This window comes from Mastomys coucha, unplaced genomic scaffold (assembly GCF_008632895.1).
Source record: "Mastomys coucha isolate ucsf_1 unplaced genomic scaffold, UCSF_Mcou_1 pScaffold9, whole genome shotgun sequence".
NCBI lineage: Eukaryota > Metazoa > Chordata > Mammalia > Rodentia > Muridae > Mastomys > Mastomys coucha.
In genome coordinates, this window is record NW_022196915.1 from 23,703,991 (window position 1) to 23,721,490 (window position 17,500).

Genomic DNA, 17,500 nt, shown 5'->3' on the forward strand with positions numbered 1-17,500 from the left:
ACTGGGAAAGGAGAAATTTACATGTAAATAAAGAAAATATCTAAAATAAAAAAAAAGAAAAAAGAAAAGAGGGAATGTCAGCTGAGAAAATGCCTCCATCAGACTGGCCTGTAGAAAAGCTTATGGTACATTTTCTTAATTACTAATTCATATGGGAGGGCCCAGACTATTATGGGTGGTCCTGGGCTGTGTAAGAAAAAACCTGAGCAATCCTGGAAAGCAGCAAGCCAGTATGCAGTGCTCCTCCATGGCTTCTGCTTCATTTCCCACCCCCAGATTCCTGCCCTGGGTGAGGCCCTTCCTATGCAATAAACCAGTCAGGTTACAGCTCATCAGAGAGTGTGTGCTGAAGCTGACCACCACCCCAGCAGGCTCACTGCTTATAGTACATAAAACTGAGTTTCAGAAACCTAAGAATGCACAGGTCTTTCTTCTGTTTCCTACTGAATTCCGCACATTAAGGTTGCTGTGGTTTTGGGGGGTACGTGGTATAAAAACATTACAGAATTAAATTTGAGTTAATAATTCTCAGAATGTAAGAATTATGGGCCTTAAGATTCAGCAGTAAACTTTTGACAAGGGCAAAGATGCCAATCATCGGTGTCAATAATGACTAACACTTTGATATGTGTAAGCTTTAGAATAACTGAACAAGCATAGGCATAGACATGAGACAGGTGTTTATTTAAATTACAAAAAGAAATGTACAGTAGGATAGTTGCTATAGCAATTTGTGATTGCAAAATTTTAGAAATAATCCTGATGTTCATTGCTGTTGGAGTAACTGAATAAAGAATTATATATCTACAAAATAATGTAGTAGTAGTATAAAAAATAGAAATATATCCATGAAGTGATACAAAATAATTATTTTAAGCAGATCACAATGAAATAAAACATGAAATTAAATAAAAACAGTAGCAACTGAACCATAACATTATGATAAATCAACCACCAAAGGGAGATGGGGAGAATCTCTAAGAAGTCCCAGAGACCTGGAATGTGGAAGGCTCCCAGGAGTCAATGCATGTGACCTTAGCCAAGATGCCTACCTGTGAGGAAATAGAACCTGAAGAGGCCACTTCCTGTAACCAGGCAGAACTCCCAGTAGAGGGACAAAGACACCAACCCACCCAAAAAACTCTCAACCCAAAACTTGTCCTGTCTAAAAGAAAGCAGAGGGACAGGGATGGAGTAAAGACTGAAGGAATGGCCAAACAATAACCAGCCCAGCTTGAGACCCATCCCATGGATAAGCACCAGTCCCTCACATTATTAATGACACTCTGTTATGCTTACAGATAGAAGTCTAGCATAACAGTCCTCTACGACTCTCTATCAAAATAGATAGACCCACAGGCAAATATTGGACAGAGGTCAGAGACTCTTATGGAAGAGCCAGGGAAAGGACTGAAGGCTCTGAAGAGCATAGGAACTCCACAGGAAGATCGGCAGAGTCAACTAATCTGGAACCCTGGGAGTTCTCAGAGACTGAGCCACCAAGCAAAGAACACACACAGGCTGGACCAAGGGCCCCAGAACATATGTAGCAGATATACAGCTTGTTCATGTGGGTCCCAAACAACTGGAACAGGAGCTGTCCCTAAAGCTGTAGCCTGACTATGAAATCTGTTCCCCAACACAGTTGCCTTGTCTGGCCTCAGTGGGAGGATGTGCCTAACCCTGCAGAGACTTGATGTGCCAGTGTGGGGAGATACCCAGGGGGAGCTCCACTCTGTCAGAGAAGTGAAGGGGGCAAGGGGATAGAACAGGAGGCAGCATCTGGGATGGAAAGAAAGAAGGAGAAGGAAGGGAAGGGAGGGGAGGGCAGGGGAAGAGAGGGAAGGAAGGAAAGAGGGAAAGGAAGGAAAGGGAGGGAGGGAAGGAAGAAGGAAGGGAGGAAGGAAGGAAGGAAGGAAGGAAGAAAGGAAGGAAGGAAGGTAAGTAGATAGATGAATGCTCCGTAAACTCAGCTCACAGGTCTAAAAGCAGGCTCCCTGACTTAACCAAGAAAGTGACAAAAGACTAAAGTAATGCCTCCTAAATGTCCCTAGAAATGCAAGACTGTGGAAGCAGTCGGTCCTGGCATTTGCTTTAGAAGAAACAAAGGAGAGCCTGGACTGTTTTTAAATATATAAACTGTTCATTCAGAATAGAACAGCAACTTTACAACTCTTAAAGCCATCCTATTAGTGAAAAGCATTTAGCTTTACAGCTTCAGTGTCCTCTTGAACAAATCTTTAAAACCTACCTAATCTAATTTAGAGAAGTTCACTCAGTCTCATTAACCATGCATCCATGTTAGGGGACCACAGCTAACAGAGACATGGTTATAAAAACTGTGCTTTTTGTTAACAAATTACTTTTAAGTTCACTTTTATCTGATACACAGCCTTTCACCTGGATATTTAAATACCATACCAACTCTTCATTTATGAAAACAAACAAACAAATATTCCAAAACCTACTGGGCTCAACATCATATATACACAAGAAGTGTTTATCAAAATTTAACATAGAAATATTTATAAACTATTTACTACTATATCGATCTCACTGCCTTTAAAGCATGATTTGTAAATATCTACAAGCTTATCTTGGAACATCAGGTTTTCCCTGCCTTCCTAGCACATCTTCTAGCTGCATCCCTAGCTGTTCTCCATCTCACATTCATACTCAGCTACGCTGCTAGTCCTCATCATGACTTGATACCTACACCTCTGCACACGCTCTCCAAATGCTAACATGTTCACTTCAGGATTTACTTGGCCCAACAGATCCACTTTGTACATGGTCTTCAGAACTTCAGTTTAATATCACTTCCTTTTTTAAACAAATGCATTCTCTCTTCTCTCTCTCTCTCTCTCTCTCCCTCTCCCTCCCTCCCTCCGTCCCTCTCTCCCCACCTCTCTCTCCTCTCTCCCCCTCACTCCCTACAACCTTCTTTTCTCCCTCAACAAAATCTCATCTTCCATCTGTTATATGAACCCCTCAGGCAAACTAATAACAGCCCGTGACTTTTAAATCCATACCGTAATCATGTTTATATAGTACCAGAATCTTAAGTCATTAGGATAAATACAACTTTATCCATCAAAGTCTTCAGAATTAAACAGTATTCCTGTAACATAGTAGAACCTCAAAAAATAACTACTGAATTAAGCTTCAGAGTGCAATGTAGTATAGCACCCATTAATGTTAAATGAAAATACAATTATGTTTAAAGGGTCAAAACAACTATATTAATAAATTTAAGCTTATTCAAAACTGAGTGAGTAGGACAAGAAAGAACTTTTGCTGATAATTCAACATGAAAAGCATCTACTGAGAGGAACAGGTTTCCTCCTCTTCTTGTATTCCACATCTATAGCAACTACTCTGAGCAGTTCGCTCTATTCTCTCAAGTGTTGTGATTCTGTCCAGGAAACAGCTGGAGAGATGAGGATGAGTCTGAAGTTCCCAGTTACCTGTTTTAAGGCCGTCTCAGTGTTCTGTAGATGCCCCTCACCTGCCCATCTACACCGACACAGCAGTTGAGTTACCTGCAGCTTGCTATTATGACACATGACGCCTTAGAAACTCACTTTCTAAAGTGGCTATGTCACAATATGCATGGAAAACATTCATCAGCAGTAAACAGTAGCTGCAGTTTAGGGCTATTTTTTAATTGGATGGCAATATTTGAGGGGTCTTTTATGGCATTTATTTAAATAAACATTTACTGAGACCTTAGAGCCTAAAACCTAAATGAGCAATGAAAAACAATAAAATAGTAACCATACTCAAGGCAAGAAGTAGGAAGTAGAGAGCCAAGCTGAGCAGGCTGAGCAGTCAGAAAGAGAGGATGTCCCAGAGAGGGGAAGCCAAAGGGCACATTCCACATTATAGGGTTGGGAAGGAACAAGTCTCATTCTCAACTCCAGATGATGGCAGAATAAACAGAAACACAACTACTATCTGTAACTTCTAAAGCTGAGGAGGTGCTGTTTTCCATTATATAATCAGTCAAAGTATGGAGCCAGGCCAATTGTACCCTCTCTAAACATTTTCCACACTGTCTTTTTCTCTATGCCTTTACTAGACACCACCTTAGTACAAGTCACTGCCACTCCTCCCTCAATAATGGCTTCCACTGTTCTTCATGATGTCTAATTCAATCTTTCACACACAACATTTTTAAACTGTATATCAAATTATGCTCCTTCCCATTAAGTCTTCCTGTAGCTCTTTTTAGGCTCACAGAACAAAAATCCAATCCTCCCTCAGGGTAAGAGCTCATGCTTGACGACCTCTTCTCCATCTTCTAACTGTGTCAGTTCTTGGGCTAGTCTAGCCTTCTTACACTTCAAGTACATTTTCCTCTTCCCCATTCCCAAAACACAGAACACTGGCCCAAGATACATTTTTTATCCTAGTTTATTCTCGGCCTAACTTAACTAAATTACATACATCATTTCCTCAAAAAGGCTGGTCTGACACACAAGGTCAGATCTGACAGTACTACACCTTCACTTCCTTCTCAGGCATCAGTTGAAGACATGAAGAGAGTCACAAATCAGTATTGGAGGTATACAATGAATGAGGAGTCAGTCTTCACAAACTGGCAGAAAACCAGCTTGTAGTTTCAAAGTATGGATTTGCACCTACCTCAGCATTAAACCCTTTGCAGGAACAAGGACAAAAAAAAGGCCTAAATGCAACCTTGGAGAATGAATACCTTTTGACAGGCAGAGAAACAAGGAAGGCTTGTTAAGTTCCAGCATAGCTAGTGGGAAGAGACAGAATGTAAGCAACTGGAGAAATATGAATAACTTCAAATGATCCTTGCACAAGAACATAGGCAAGGAACTGTGGTACGCGAAGCATTTCCTGAACAGGCACAAAACAAAAGAAAGAAAGGTAAAGAAATAATAATGAAGACCTCACCAGAATTTGACAATAAATAAAAAGACTGCTAACTGGGGTAAAAACTAGTAAGGTGGAGACAAGCTACTGTTGTCTTTGAGGCAATACATGTAAAAACCACCTAAGGAATTCATAAAGCCACATGAACTACTACTAAGAATCTCATAAGATCCTATGCACATTTCAATCTCAGTGATGTCTATCTGCAATCTCCAGGGCAGAAACCCAAATGCAGCCACCTGCTCCTAGGAAAACATGGTCATGTGAAATAAAAATGTATCAACATCACCAAATGAAAGGATAACTCTTAGTGTTAAGCAATTTGCCTTCTAAAGTGAAATAGCTGGTTTAAATAAGGACTTGTGCCTACCTACTATATGAGAATAAACTATGTGACAAAGCCCACACAAATCCTCACATGTTCAAGAGCCATCGGCTTCGAACACCTCTAATTTAATCACTAAGCAGGCTGGCTGCTCAAGCCTTCAATCCCAGCACTCTGAGATTGGGAAAGAGTATCACACATGCGAGCCTAGGACACACAATAAGGCCACAGCTCCAAAAAAAACATTCCAAAACCAAAACCTATCCATCCATACATATGGGTTAAAGTCATCATTTGTCAAACATCTTGGTGTTAGGACATCAATCCTCGTGAAGCTGCAGTACTCCTCTTCAATGACATCCACCGCATCATAGAAAAGAGGATGTCACTGTCCTACAGTTTCCAAGTACTGCAGATGTGAGTGCAATTATCAGAAGTTATCAGAAAAATGACTGTGTTTAATCTTCAAAGCAGTTAAATATCAATTAAATGTTTAAAGCCTGGTAAGATGACTCAGCAGATAAAGACATTTGCTTCCAGGCATATGTGCGGACAAATGAACACATGCACACAAAGTAAATAGGCTAAACTGTAATTTCTTGAAAGCCTAGAGTAAATACACTTAGGCATCCTGAATATATAAAAGGCTAAAAGTTAAGAACACCAAACTAGGAATACAGAACTTAGTAACAAAATCCTGACTGAACAGTTTCACTTTACTCAACTGAATACACCTCAGTTTAAAACAAGAAGTTGTAACCAGTCCAGTAGCTACTTCAAAGACCTACTGTAAAAATTGAAAATATGGTGAACATGGTGACACTTGAGAGAGGTCACAGGTCATATTACTACCACAAAGATCAGGGCAATGAATTAATGCATACACACTCTGGTACTGCATCCAGAAAAAGTGCTGCCTACCTGTAGGCTGGATCCTCCTAGCTTAGCCCAAATGAGAAAATCCCTCACAGGTCCTTTTTACCTAAACAATTTCTCAGAGAGATTCTATTTCTAGGTAAATCTAGATTATGTCAACTTGAAAATCATTGTTATTCATATCATATTTGTAATAGCTTATAGAAAAAAAAAAAGAAAATTTCTAAAAGCCAAATAAATGGAGGCATATAGTCCATGCACAAATTGGAAGACAAATGTAAACACTTAGATTCTCTCCAAATTGACCTATAAATTCAGTACAATCCTATTCAAACTCTCTGACTCCTTCATTGAAACTGGCAAACTTATTCTAAACTATAACAGAACTACAAAAGGCTAAGAAATATATATGTGTATATATGTAGTCACTGAGTTATGAGAAAGATGCCCCTCTAGTAAAAGAATGGGGAAAATGAATTCCCAATCCTTACCTCTCCAAAAACATTAACTGATACTGAGCCTCCATTTCATACTATACCATACCATACCATACCATACCATACCGTAAAATTAATCTTGACCTCTACCTTACACATTATACAATGTAAATTTCCTGGTGGACTATAAATCAAAATGTAAAAGATTAAATATAAACTTTTTAGAAGAAAATACTGAAACATATCTTTTTTACTTTAGAGTAATGGAAGATTTCACAGTGAACAAAAGTGGTAACAATAAAAGAAAATTAGTAAGTTGAACAACACTAACAGTTGGGGGATGGAGGAGGAACTCTGCTATACTTGTAGACATACTAGCATGACTGCCATTAGAGAGGGTTCATCCAACAACTAATGGGAGCAGATGCAAAGACCCACAGCTCGTGAAATCCTACAGAAGAGGGAGAAGAATTGTAGGAGCCACAGGGGTCAAGGATACCATAAGAAAACACACAGAATCAACTAACCTGGGCTCATAAGGCCTCACAGTGAACCAACAATCAGGGTCTGCATGGGTCTGACTTAGGCCCTCTGCATATATTTTGTGGTTGTGTAACTTGGTCTTCATGTAGGATTCCTAAAAGTGTGAGCAGGAGTGCTCTAACTCTTTTGCCTGCTTTTGGGTCCCTTGTCCTCCTACAGGGCTGCCTCATTCAGCCTTAATATGAGGGGAATGCCTAGTCTAACTACAACTTGATATATGATTGGTTGATATCCATGGAAGGCCTGCCCCTTTCTGAAGGGAAACAGAGGAGTGGATCTGGGGGAGAGGGAAGGTCAGAGGAAGAAGCTAGGAGAAGAGAAGAGAGGGAGAACTGTGGTCAGGATATAATATATGAGAGGATAAATCTTTTTAAATGTTTTTTTAATCCAGTTAAACTTATCAAAAAATATTATTCAGAAGTTAAGAAGGCAATCCAGGATGGAAAATATATTTAACATATGTGTCTTAGGGTTTCTATTGCTTGATAAAATACCATGACCAAGAGCAACTTGGACAGGAAGTGGTTTGTTTCTTCTTACTGTTCTCTGGTTGCACTCCCACTGAGGTCAGGGCAGGACCTTAAGGCAGGCATCTGGAGGCAGGGTCCAAAGCATACGGCATGGAACAGTGCTGTTTACTGGCTTTCTCTTCATGGCTTGCTCAGCCAACTGCCCTCCCCCATCCCACCATGGGCTGGGTCTACTCACATCAATCAATAATCAAGAAGAGGTCTACAAACTTGGCTGCAGGCCAATATTAGGTGCATGTTTTTCAGTTAAAAGCCTCTCTTCCCAAATGCCTCTAGTTGACATAAAACTAACCAACAAGAACATGTGAAAGATTTTTACAAATACCTTTTTTAATGTATTGACCAATTAAAGGCATATCACAAAAGAGGCTATCCTAACAGACAGTAAGTATATTCTCAAAACAATACCATGATATTCCTACCAAAATAGTAAACAAAAAAGGCAGACAACATGAAGTATAGACAAGAAAGCAGAATTACAGAATGAGTATGTGCTGTCAATGGGAATTGAAAAACACAATACTTTGGAAAACTGGTACAACTATCGATAAAAATAAGCATGACTATAATTAGGAATGCCTCTTCTATTTGCCAACTGAAACAAATAAATTTTCACTAAAAATACAAAAAAATATCTTCAACAATGCAATTCTCTAAATAACCCAAAACTTCCAACAACCTAAAAAGCCTATGAACACAAGGATAAAGTAGGCTATTCCACATTCACACAAAGGAATAGGATCCAATAAGAATGGGCAAGGGCTGGGAATACAGCTCAGGGTAGGATGTTTACTTCATCATGGAGGAGGGACACACATGGGCAGATAATAATACAAAAAAAACCTACAACTCATTAAAACCAGATGCAAAATAATGTGTACTTGGCTCCATTTATACACAGTTTAAAAGCAGAACAACTGATCTGCAGTAACAGAAGACTTTCTAGCATCTCTTCCTCTGTCTTTTGGTAAGAAGTAACCTTTCTTTGGAATAAGAGGATCAATGAAAGGAACAGAGGGGAATTTTCTGAAGTGATGGAAATATTCCCCATAACAACCTAGACAATGCCATCAAAATTCCTTGGGATGTTTGTAAATTCATGTACTTTACTGAATGTAAAGTATATGAAACAAATACTACTAAGCACATAAACAGCTGAGATTCTAGGTAGTAACTTTAAAGGTGTCAGTCTCAAAGCTCTGTTTATCCTTGACAAGAGAAGAACTTGTGCCATGTCTTTAACATCCTTTCCTTCAAAAACAAAGTCTTGCTCTAAAAGCTCTATCAGCTGCAGGAAACAGAGGCTCACTGCAAGGTGCAGCACAGTGCTGAGTACTTACACAGTAAGTACTTCCATCAAAAGACCCTGGGCTAAATTCACAACAGGAAGGGTAGGGAGGAGGTTCATCTAAACTACATTAGCAGTAACAACTGGTGCACAATCTACAGCAATTTCCTTACATGAAGCCAGACAAAAACTAACACTGTAGTTAAGTTACATATATTATTGAGAATTATTTTAGCAAAGAAAAAAATGGAAAAACAGAAAAAGTAATATAGTTTAAGTAAAAATAGTAAGATGTCAAAGTGAAGTACATCAAAAATGCAAGTACAAATGAACTCCTTGGTTAAGACAAAAAAATTTAAACAAATTATGTGCTAAGGATCAAGCTAGTTTACTGTAAAGGGAAGGAAAGTACACAAATAAAATTGGCAAAGTATACTGATATCTGGACAAAAAGAGGGGCGACAAATTCATCAGTGAAAACAGCAGCTCAATGAAGACCAGTGAGATGATGTGTCGTGAAAACAAAGCAAGCTGGAAATATTCAAAACAAAACATGTCAACTTCCATCAAAACTCCCAGAGAGGATTGTAACATACTTTTGTCAATAAGTCCATTCTTTCTCGGACCTGGACTTCCCCTTGGATCAGAAAAGAGCAATATCAAAGCTGGGCACAGTGGTGTGCACCTCTAATCTCAGCACCTGAGAGCCAGAGGCAGAGGCAGGCAGATCTCTGAGTTTGGTCTACATAGAGACTTACAGGACAGACAAGCCTAACTCAAAATAAGCAAAAAAGAAAAAATCAGGAGCCACTATATTGTTCTAAAGTACCAAGAGAAGACTGGTTGCTTCTCATCTGTTTTACTCAAGCATATTAATCAAGGAATATACTCAAGTCTTTTAACACCATGGTCACCAAGTATATTCTAAACTCAGTAGAAGGGGCCTTTTGTCAGTTATAATAATGAACCTCTAAAAGTATCAAGTTCTAAGTGTCTAACTGATGCCATCTACTGGACAAAATGTTGATAAGCACTTCAATTATACATTTAAAAGCCTTCAATTATACATTTAAAAGTAAAGAACACAGTCAAGTCTTAAACTGTAACCTTGATCTGATCAGATGAAGATACTCCATAAATTGCATATACCTATGTCTGTGAAACTTAAAAGCCTCTCACAACAATATCTGGTTTCTCCATGCCACAGGCTAATATGGATATAGAAAGTTTTGCTGCCTGAAAACTAGCTAGAATGTATAAACCAACTTGATCTATGAGTATTTCTATTTTATAACCTAAATAATTACCCTGAGCCATTAAAACTACATCGGTTGCATTATTAGTGTGTTTATTATTATTCTTGTAATGTTTAATAAAAGAACTATGCGTTAATATGTGCTGGCATTTGTAGTTCCCTCTTTCCAGACACAGGAAGATTATTTTCCTATCCCATTAGTACTTAAGTGAGATCACAGACAAACGGATTATCAGGTTGTGAGTGAAAACACCAGTGCCACCTGCAGGCCAAATTAGATACTGCAAGTGTGTAACTGGCAGTCCTGTCTCCTTCTATCACAGAGGCGCTTCTAAGACAAGGTCAAGCCCAAGGCCAAAGCAGCTTAGGTCACTATAGGCAGCTGTCTTATTGAGACGCCCAGACCTACAAGAGACTTTTTTAAGAATAAAAGCCAAAACCTATCATTGTATTAAAGGAACATTGAACTGGTGACAGAATGATAGTACATCAGCACAGCCTACCCAAGGTTTGTCAATAGCTGATTCTTGGTCCTGGAACAACTAGTCTATCAATCCACCACTTTTTCTGTAGAAAATGCATGTTAAGCACCATCCCTGACACCCCTTCACCAAGCGGCATTTCTCAATCTGGCAACTAAAAATGTTGTGAATGCCATGCTCTTAGCTTAACTTAACCAATACAGTAAGCACAAACGCCGTTATGTATAATAAATTATGTATGTGTATATTTGTATGTAAGTCAAACGTCATATATTCTTGATGTTTTAGTTACACACTTTAAGCCATTAATAGACATGAATTCCTAATTCTCAAATAAGAAAGTTGATTTCTAGGTTTAAATTATTTATCAGTGCCATTATGTATCTGTATAATAAAATAAAAAGAAATCTCCAAAAGGGTACAGAAATCCATACATACTATGCTGTTCATTTCGGAGGACTCATAGCTGCCAACAGGATGGACACTGCCAATGGGTTCCAGGCCCTCTTCATCCCACATGTATGTTCCATCTGAGCTATCGGATGGAGAGAGTTCAAATGAAGACCCAGCTCTGTAATCCGTATCTGGTGAAATCAAGTTGTTTCCAGATGTATGCTTTGTACATTCACTCCTGTCTTCAAATGATTTTAAAAGAAAGAAAAAAGCATGAATTTATAAAACACAGTCATTTCTTATTTCTAAAATATAAGCTCTAATAATCCAATCTACTATAACAGCATTTGGTGCAAAAACTATTGCTGTAGCATTTTCCTAAATCCTAAATATACTTTTCAAAAGAAAGAAGGCAAATTTTTCAAAATAAGCCACTGAAACATTTTGTAGTAAACATAAAATTCACTTTGCAACATTTTTTACATCTTCACATTCCTTTAATATCTCTCAAGGATTTTTCATTTTAACCACTGTTCAGGAAAGTCTCTTCCTCTCTGCAGACTACTTTAGTTACACATCACAGATATGTTCTTGAAAGACAACTTGTTCTACACATCTTCCAGTCTATAATAACCTTGAAGACACTTTAATGCATCCCTATGTGTGAGCCAGTCCTTGACTAAACATGCCTTTATGCGCTCCCTTTGGGCTTCTTTTTCTGGGCAGACGAACAAATAGCATTCATCCTGCACTAAGCTCCAATATGGCCAAGTCTAAGAGGGAATGTTTAATACGCATTCTCTTTCCTCAATAACGTAAGTAAATAATGCTTCGGTGAAGTATCACTTAAGGACTGCTAAACAGCGATGTTCCCTAGGATAGAAAGCATTCAACTAAACACACTTGCGTTACCCAACTGATGTTTGATATGGCTTTACTCTTAGCAGATTGCAATAATGGCTATGGTGAGTGGTGTGGTTTAGTGTTTAGTGGTAAGCCACTCCCAGGCAGAGTGGGAAAAACTGTCTGGAAACCATGGCCTATACAATGCAGGACTTGACATGTATAAGACAGCCCTCAAAAAGGCAAAGTATAAAGAGTTTGACTGATTCTATCCTAGAAATAAGGCAAGACTGAAACAAGCTGCAAGGTTGCTGTTCTGCTGTGCTCTCATCCAGACTGAGTTGTCTCAGTCAAATAGCATCTTACAATCTACCAGAGACAATGCGAAATGTTTGTTCTATTGTAATCACTAGGGAAAGCACATAAGTTAAGGATATTCATATTTACCAGAGACACTTATATCTATCCATTCGTCAGCTTTACTGAAGATCTGTTCACTTTCCTTAGGAGAATCAAATATATCCTTTGATGGCCCATTCTCTTGCTTTTCTTCTTTGAGAGTAATCTCCTCAGGAGTTATTCTAGTTCTGTTGGAGTCCTCTAAGTCTATAAAATCATCGCTGAAATCTTCACTTAAATCATTCTTATCAGAAGATGACAAGGATGACAAGGAGATATCATCCACATCATCACTCAGGTACCTAATTTTAGAATCATGCTTCATAGTCTGATCATTGTCTCTTCGGTAACTTTCATTTTCAATTAGTTCTTGGTCCTTACCAGGAGAGCTGTCCTTTGCCGACACCATACCTTCTTCCTCTACGCACATGTCAGCAGGTGGATTTTTATTACTATCAACTGTCATAGACCCAGAAAATGGAGGTCGGCTAGATTTCAGTAGAGAGGGATGACCCATTCTATAAACCAAAGTGGACGATACGCCTGGACCATTTGATAAAGCCAGTTTCTTTCCACTAGCAGCATAAGGCCTGTTGAAACCAAACCCCAAGTGTTCATTCCCATTGAGTACTTCTGACTGCCGAGAACTTCTTGTTAGCATACCTGACCGGAGAGGCACTCGAACAGGTAGCTGTTGGTTCTGATAAGGCTTTGTAAGGTCTACAGCTCTGTTGAAGGAATGTGATCTGGTTATAGATGAAGGTGGAAGGAAGGGATTCTGAATGGAATGTGAAAAACTTTGTGACCTTACCATTTTTTCACAAGTAATAGATTCAGCATTGTCTGGGGACTGTGCTAAGCTTTCTCCAGAACTACTTCTGCTGGCACACGAGTTCACTCTTGGCTTCTGCATGTTACCAGGGGATCGGTTCCCATAAAACGCATTCAAATGTGACTTCGCATTGACCGAAGAATATGAAGTCCTTCCTAGTAATGTGCCTTTGGTAAATTTACCCAAATTAGATGGTCCAGAAAAAGATTTTTGACTTAACTCCTCTGCCGATGACACAAACATGGTTGATGGTCTTGCTAACTTGGATGTGAACAAGGAAGGACTTTTCAAACCTCCCTTTATCCCATTCCCATCCAGCGTTCCTGGAGCAGGCGCATGTTGTTGAGGATCAATTAGTTTATCATGTGTACTTTGAATATTACTAAGTTCTGCTGTATTTTGTGAACCAAGTTGATATTTATTTGTTTTTCTCCAATTAAATGAATGGGACAATGAACAATCAGAGCCATTATTTTTTATGTAACTTTTGACATTACTACTCTTGGAGGTCCCTAATAAAGTCACAGTGGCCCCATTTGGCATCGGCTGCAATGTACTTCTCACAGATTTCATTCCATATTTCGGCAGCTTGGAACCCAAAAATGTCTTGATTTGTGTTTTTTCTTCCATGGGCTATAAGGTGCATTGGTTCTTAAAACTTGACAGAATCTGAGGGAAGAAAAAGATTAACATTTCTAAATAAGTTTAATAATGTGATATATATTAATTACATGCATACAATTATCCATGATTCCTAAGCAAAATAAGCAAAATGTAAAATTAATTTATTCTTGACATTTTGAATAAACATAGTACATTAAAACTGAAAAAATAGACTGTTTTGTGGATCTGTGCTTAGAGATGACTGCTTTAAGCTATTAATGAATGTATCAAAAGGATTGCAAATTCAAATTAGATTCTGGTGTCAAGATCAAGCGGCTTTGCCCTACATATTAAAGGGAAAAGTAGCAATACCCGTGCCAGACAATTGCTGTTTCCATATTTGATAGTGACCTTCACCATAAAAGATACTTCTATACTCATAAGTACTTTTAAAATAGGTGTAGGAAAATTGATAACAATAGCATAACATATGTAATGGTCATTTTCCAGTTGCTAACTAACAAATAATAAAGATTCCATCAGCTAGTATCAGGAGCAAGACTAAAAGATCTCCTGCCTGCAGAAGCAGACTGAGGAGGTAATCTGGTCTTTTACTTCTCCTGTCTAAAATGAGCATGATACATATTATTCTCCAGCACCCTCTAAAGAGAAGCTCAAAAGCCAGCCACACTGTCACTACAAACTGCTCCAGGGTCTGCCAACCAGAAAGGGAGAAAAAAAAAAATGTTTGAAACTGAATGTACATTTTCCTATAGTAGTAGGTATGGAATTCTAAATGCACAAATAACTGCAGAACAAATGGTGCCAATCATCTTGAACTGTAGTCTTAGAATGAAATTATTTTGATATCTCACATAAATGTCCTAAATCTGTGTATCTTTGTAAGCCCTGCTATCTCACTGATAGGTAAATTACCTTCCATCTGAATACTCAAGAACCTTCTACTACATTTGCTGTAGCTCTGAAATAAACAAGCACTGTGATTCTGCCGCATTTCAGACCACTCTACCTCTGATGAACTCTACCTGATACGCACTTAAAGACGCAATCACTAACGATTTGAAAAGGCTCATATTGGCTACATCATCTAATGATGTGATCTGTGAGATACTCTAATAAATACTGTTTCTGGGCTTTAATGGGGAACTGAGAATGGATGGCACAGAGCTGGAAATGTCTATGATTCCCTGAGTTAATTTCTATTATATATATGTTTAAGTTATGGCATAATTACTGAATTGGCATGACAAACTTGAAAGAATTTTCTAAACTACATAAGATCTTCTCTTTAAGACTAGAAAATCAAAGTTTCTTAGTTGAAAAGGAATCTATATTTGGATAAGAAGTGGAAAAAGGAAAAAAATTATTGATCATATACATAAGTAGTGCCATGTTTATTGTGTTATCATTAATTACCTAATCTCCATAATTATATGGCAATAGATTTTTCCCATCTCTCATAACTAAATCAAGATTTTAAAAACTAAAATACTGTCCACAAACCATTAGAAATGGATTTGGGTTCACATGTGATTTCAGGGTCAGTGCAGACTGCTCATGACAAAGGAATGGAATATACTGGTAGGCAGACTGTCAGTGGGGACGAGAGGAAAGGGAAGAAGTGGGAGGCTAACGTTACAGGAGGAGCATGAGGACTGTGGGGCCATGTGTTAACAAGTTCTGCAGGGAACAGTGGAACCTGCTCCTTTGCAAACTCCTTTCATATCCATTACCTTACCCTCTAAGAAGCCACCCACTCAACTTCTTTATTCAGCATTGCGAATAGTGTAGCAGAGGTTACTAACTGCCAAAAAAATTTTAGGGATTTAAATAAGCACTACTTAGTCTAGGGGCAATTAACTGAACAGCAATGCTAATGACTAAACAGGCATAGCAGTCATGTCTGAGACCCACTTTCACATTCAGATTCTGCACTGTAGTTTTAAAAATTTGCTGGTTTGTTTTTAAATTTCTATTACTCAGTTATTTCTCCTCACATTCTCTTTGCCTAGGTTTTCCTAGCTGTCATATGTAACATACGCTGGCTCAAAGGCTTCATTATGGTGATTAAGTAAAAAAAAGGAAACCTTTAAAACTGTACATTTCTCTTGAGGTTCTTCGTGGTTTTAAAAAGAATACAAAAAGTTCAAATATAAAGCCCCATTATTAGATCCATTTGACCTTTTCTGTTCTACTACAACTTAATTTTTGTAAAATGGAAGCAAGCTTGCAAAAGTTAGGCTCAGGAAATTTGTGATATAGGAACATTCATCATCTTAATCAATGTACAAAGAGCACGACTTGCTGAACTTTGAATTGAGAGGGCAATGAGAATACTAGCATAGAAAGTGGAGTCAGAAATGCTTCTGCCTGAACAATGAATGTATTTCCTTCAAATGTTACCAGGGTTCAGTTATGCAAACTAAGAGTGCACAAATGTCATTAACATGCTAAAGACTAGGAAAGAAGCTGGTGTCACTGATGGAACAAAGACCAAGCCTATTAATTAATAGCTCTGTAGCTACCTGAATAAGGAGAAATGCAGACATAACAAATAAATGCAGACTTTTTAAATATCGATACTTGTCAAATCACAACATTCAACAGCTTAATATTGTGGTCTGTATCAGGCCTGCTGGAAGAAAGGTCCCTAAATTAAATTAAATGAGCAGTAAGGTCAGGGCCACCAAAAATGTATAAGAGATTAATAATGTGAGTGACTTTAACATGAATGGATTGTTACTGGCCTGTGAATCTACTAGTGGCACATACACTGTAGATTTGATCTAGTATGCATTACTCCACCAAGTTTATTCTATATATTACACATAATCACTAAATAAGACACATTATATAAGGATGATGTGATGGTAAATCTTAATTGTCAATTTGATAAAATGTGTGATCACTGAAGAGATGCACTTCTGGCACATTTGTGAGGATGTTTCCAGAGAAGATTAGCTGAGGAGTTGTGGTGGTTTAAATAGGTTTGGCCACCATAGATTCATGTATTTCCATGCTTGGCCATAGGGAGTGGCACTATTAGGAACTGTGGTCTTACTGGAGTAGTTGTGACCTTGTTGGAGGAAGTATGGCACTGTATAGGTGGGCTTTGAGGCCTCCTATGCTCAAGCTCTGCCCAATGTGGAATCAGAACATCCACCTGACTACCTGTAGAAGACAGTCTCCTACTGACTGCCTTTAGATGAAGATGTAGAACTCTCAGCTCCTCCAGCACTATGTCTGCCTGCACACTGCCTTCCTTCCTGCCATGATGATAATGGGCTAAAACCTCTAAAGCTGTAGTAAGCCAGCCCCAATTAAATGTTTTCCTTTATAAGAGTTGCCTTGGACACGGTGTCTCTTCTCAGCAATGAAATTCTAACAAAGGGGGCAAGACTTAACCTCAGAGCAAGCAGTACCTTTTAGTAGGTAGCCCCGACATAAAGAGACCCAAGGAAAGGACAATGCTCTGCCTACCTTCGCTTCTTCCTGAGCAAGTATGTTCACAACTACTCCTATTAGCCAACATCAAATTCCTGCTTCTTTAGCCTTCCAAACTAGACCTAGTAATGAGACTCCCAAAGAGCTTCCAGGCCTTCTGCACTAGACTGAACCTGCTAAACCATCCAGCTTTGTAGACTGAGCAGTTACAGACTACTAAGCCTCTCCAGCATAAAGGTAGTCATTGTTGGACTACGCAAGCCCTAACATGGGCTAATAAAATCTTCTAATAATACATAATACATAATAAATCTTTTTATAATA

The 17,500-nt window shown here is 38.5% G+C and overlaps 1 protein-coding gene across 7 annotated transcripts in view; it reads right to left on the reverse strand.

The window, feature by feature from the left end:
• Ccser2 (coiled-coil serine rich protein 2) overlaps positions 1-17,500 on the reverse strand; it is a 107,177-nt gene that overhangs the window by 65,987 nt on the left and 23,690 nt on the right. For 6 of the 7 annotated variants that reach the window (XM_031362530.1, XM_031362525.1, XM_031362526.1 and 3 more), the window contains exons 2-3: positions 12,325-13,777; positions 11,080-11,276 (exon numbers count right to left, since the gene is read on the reverse strand). In XM_031362530.1, coding sequence (XP_031218390.1) covers positions 11,080-11,276; positions 12,325-13,738 — 1,611 coding nt within the window. In that variant the 5' untranslated portion in view covers positions 13,739-13,777. Of the gene's footprint in view, positions 1-3,467; positions 3,580-11,079; positions 11,277-12,324; positions 13,778-17,500 lie in introns of those variants that run through there. The other variant, XM_031362532.1, reaches the window with a different exon arrangement.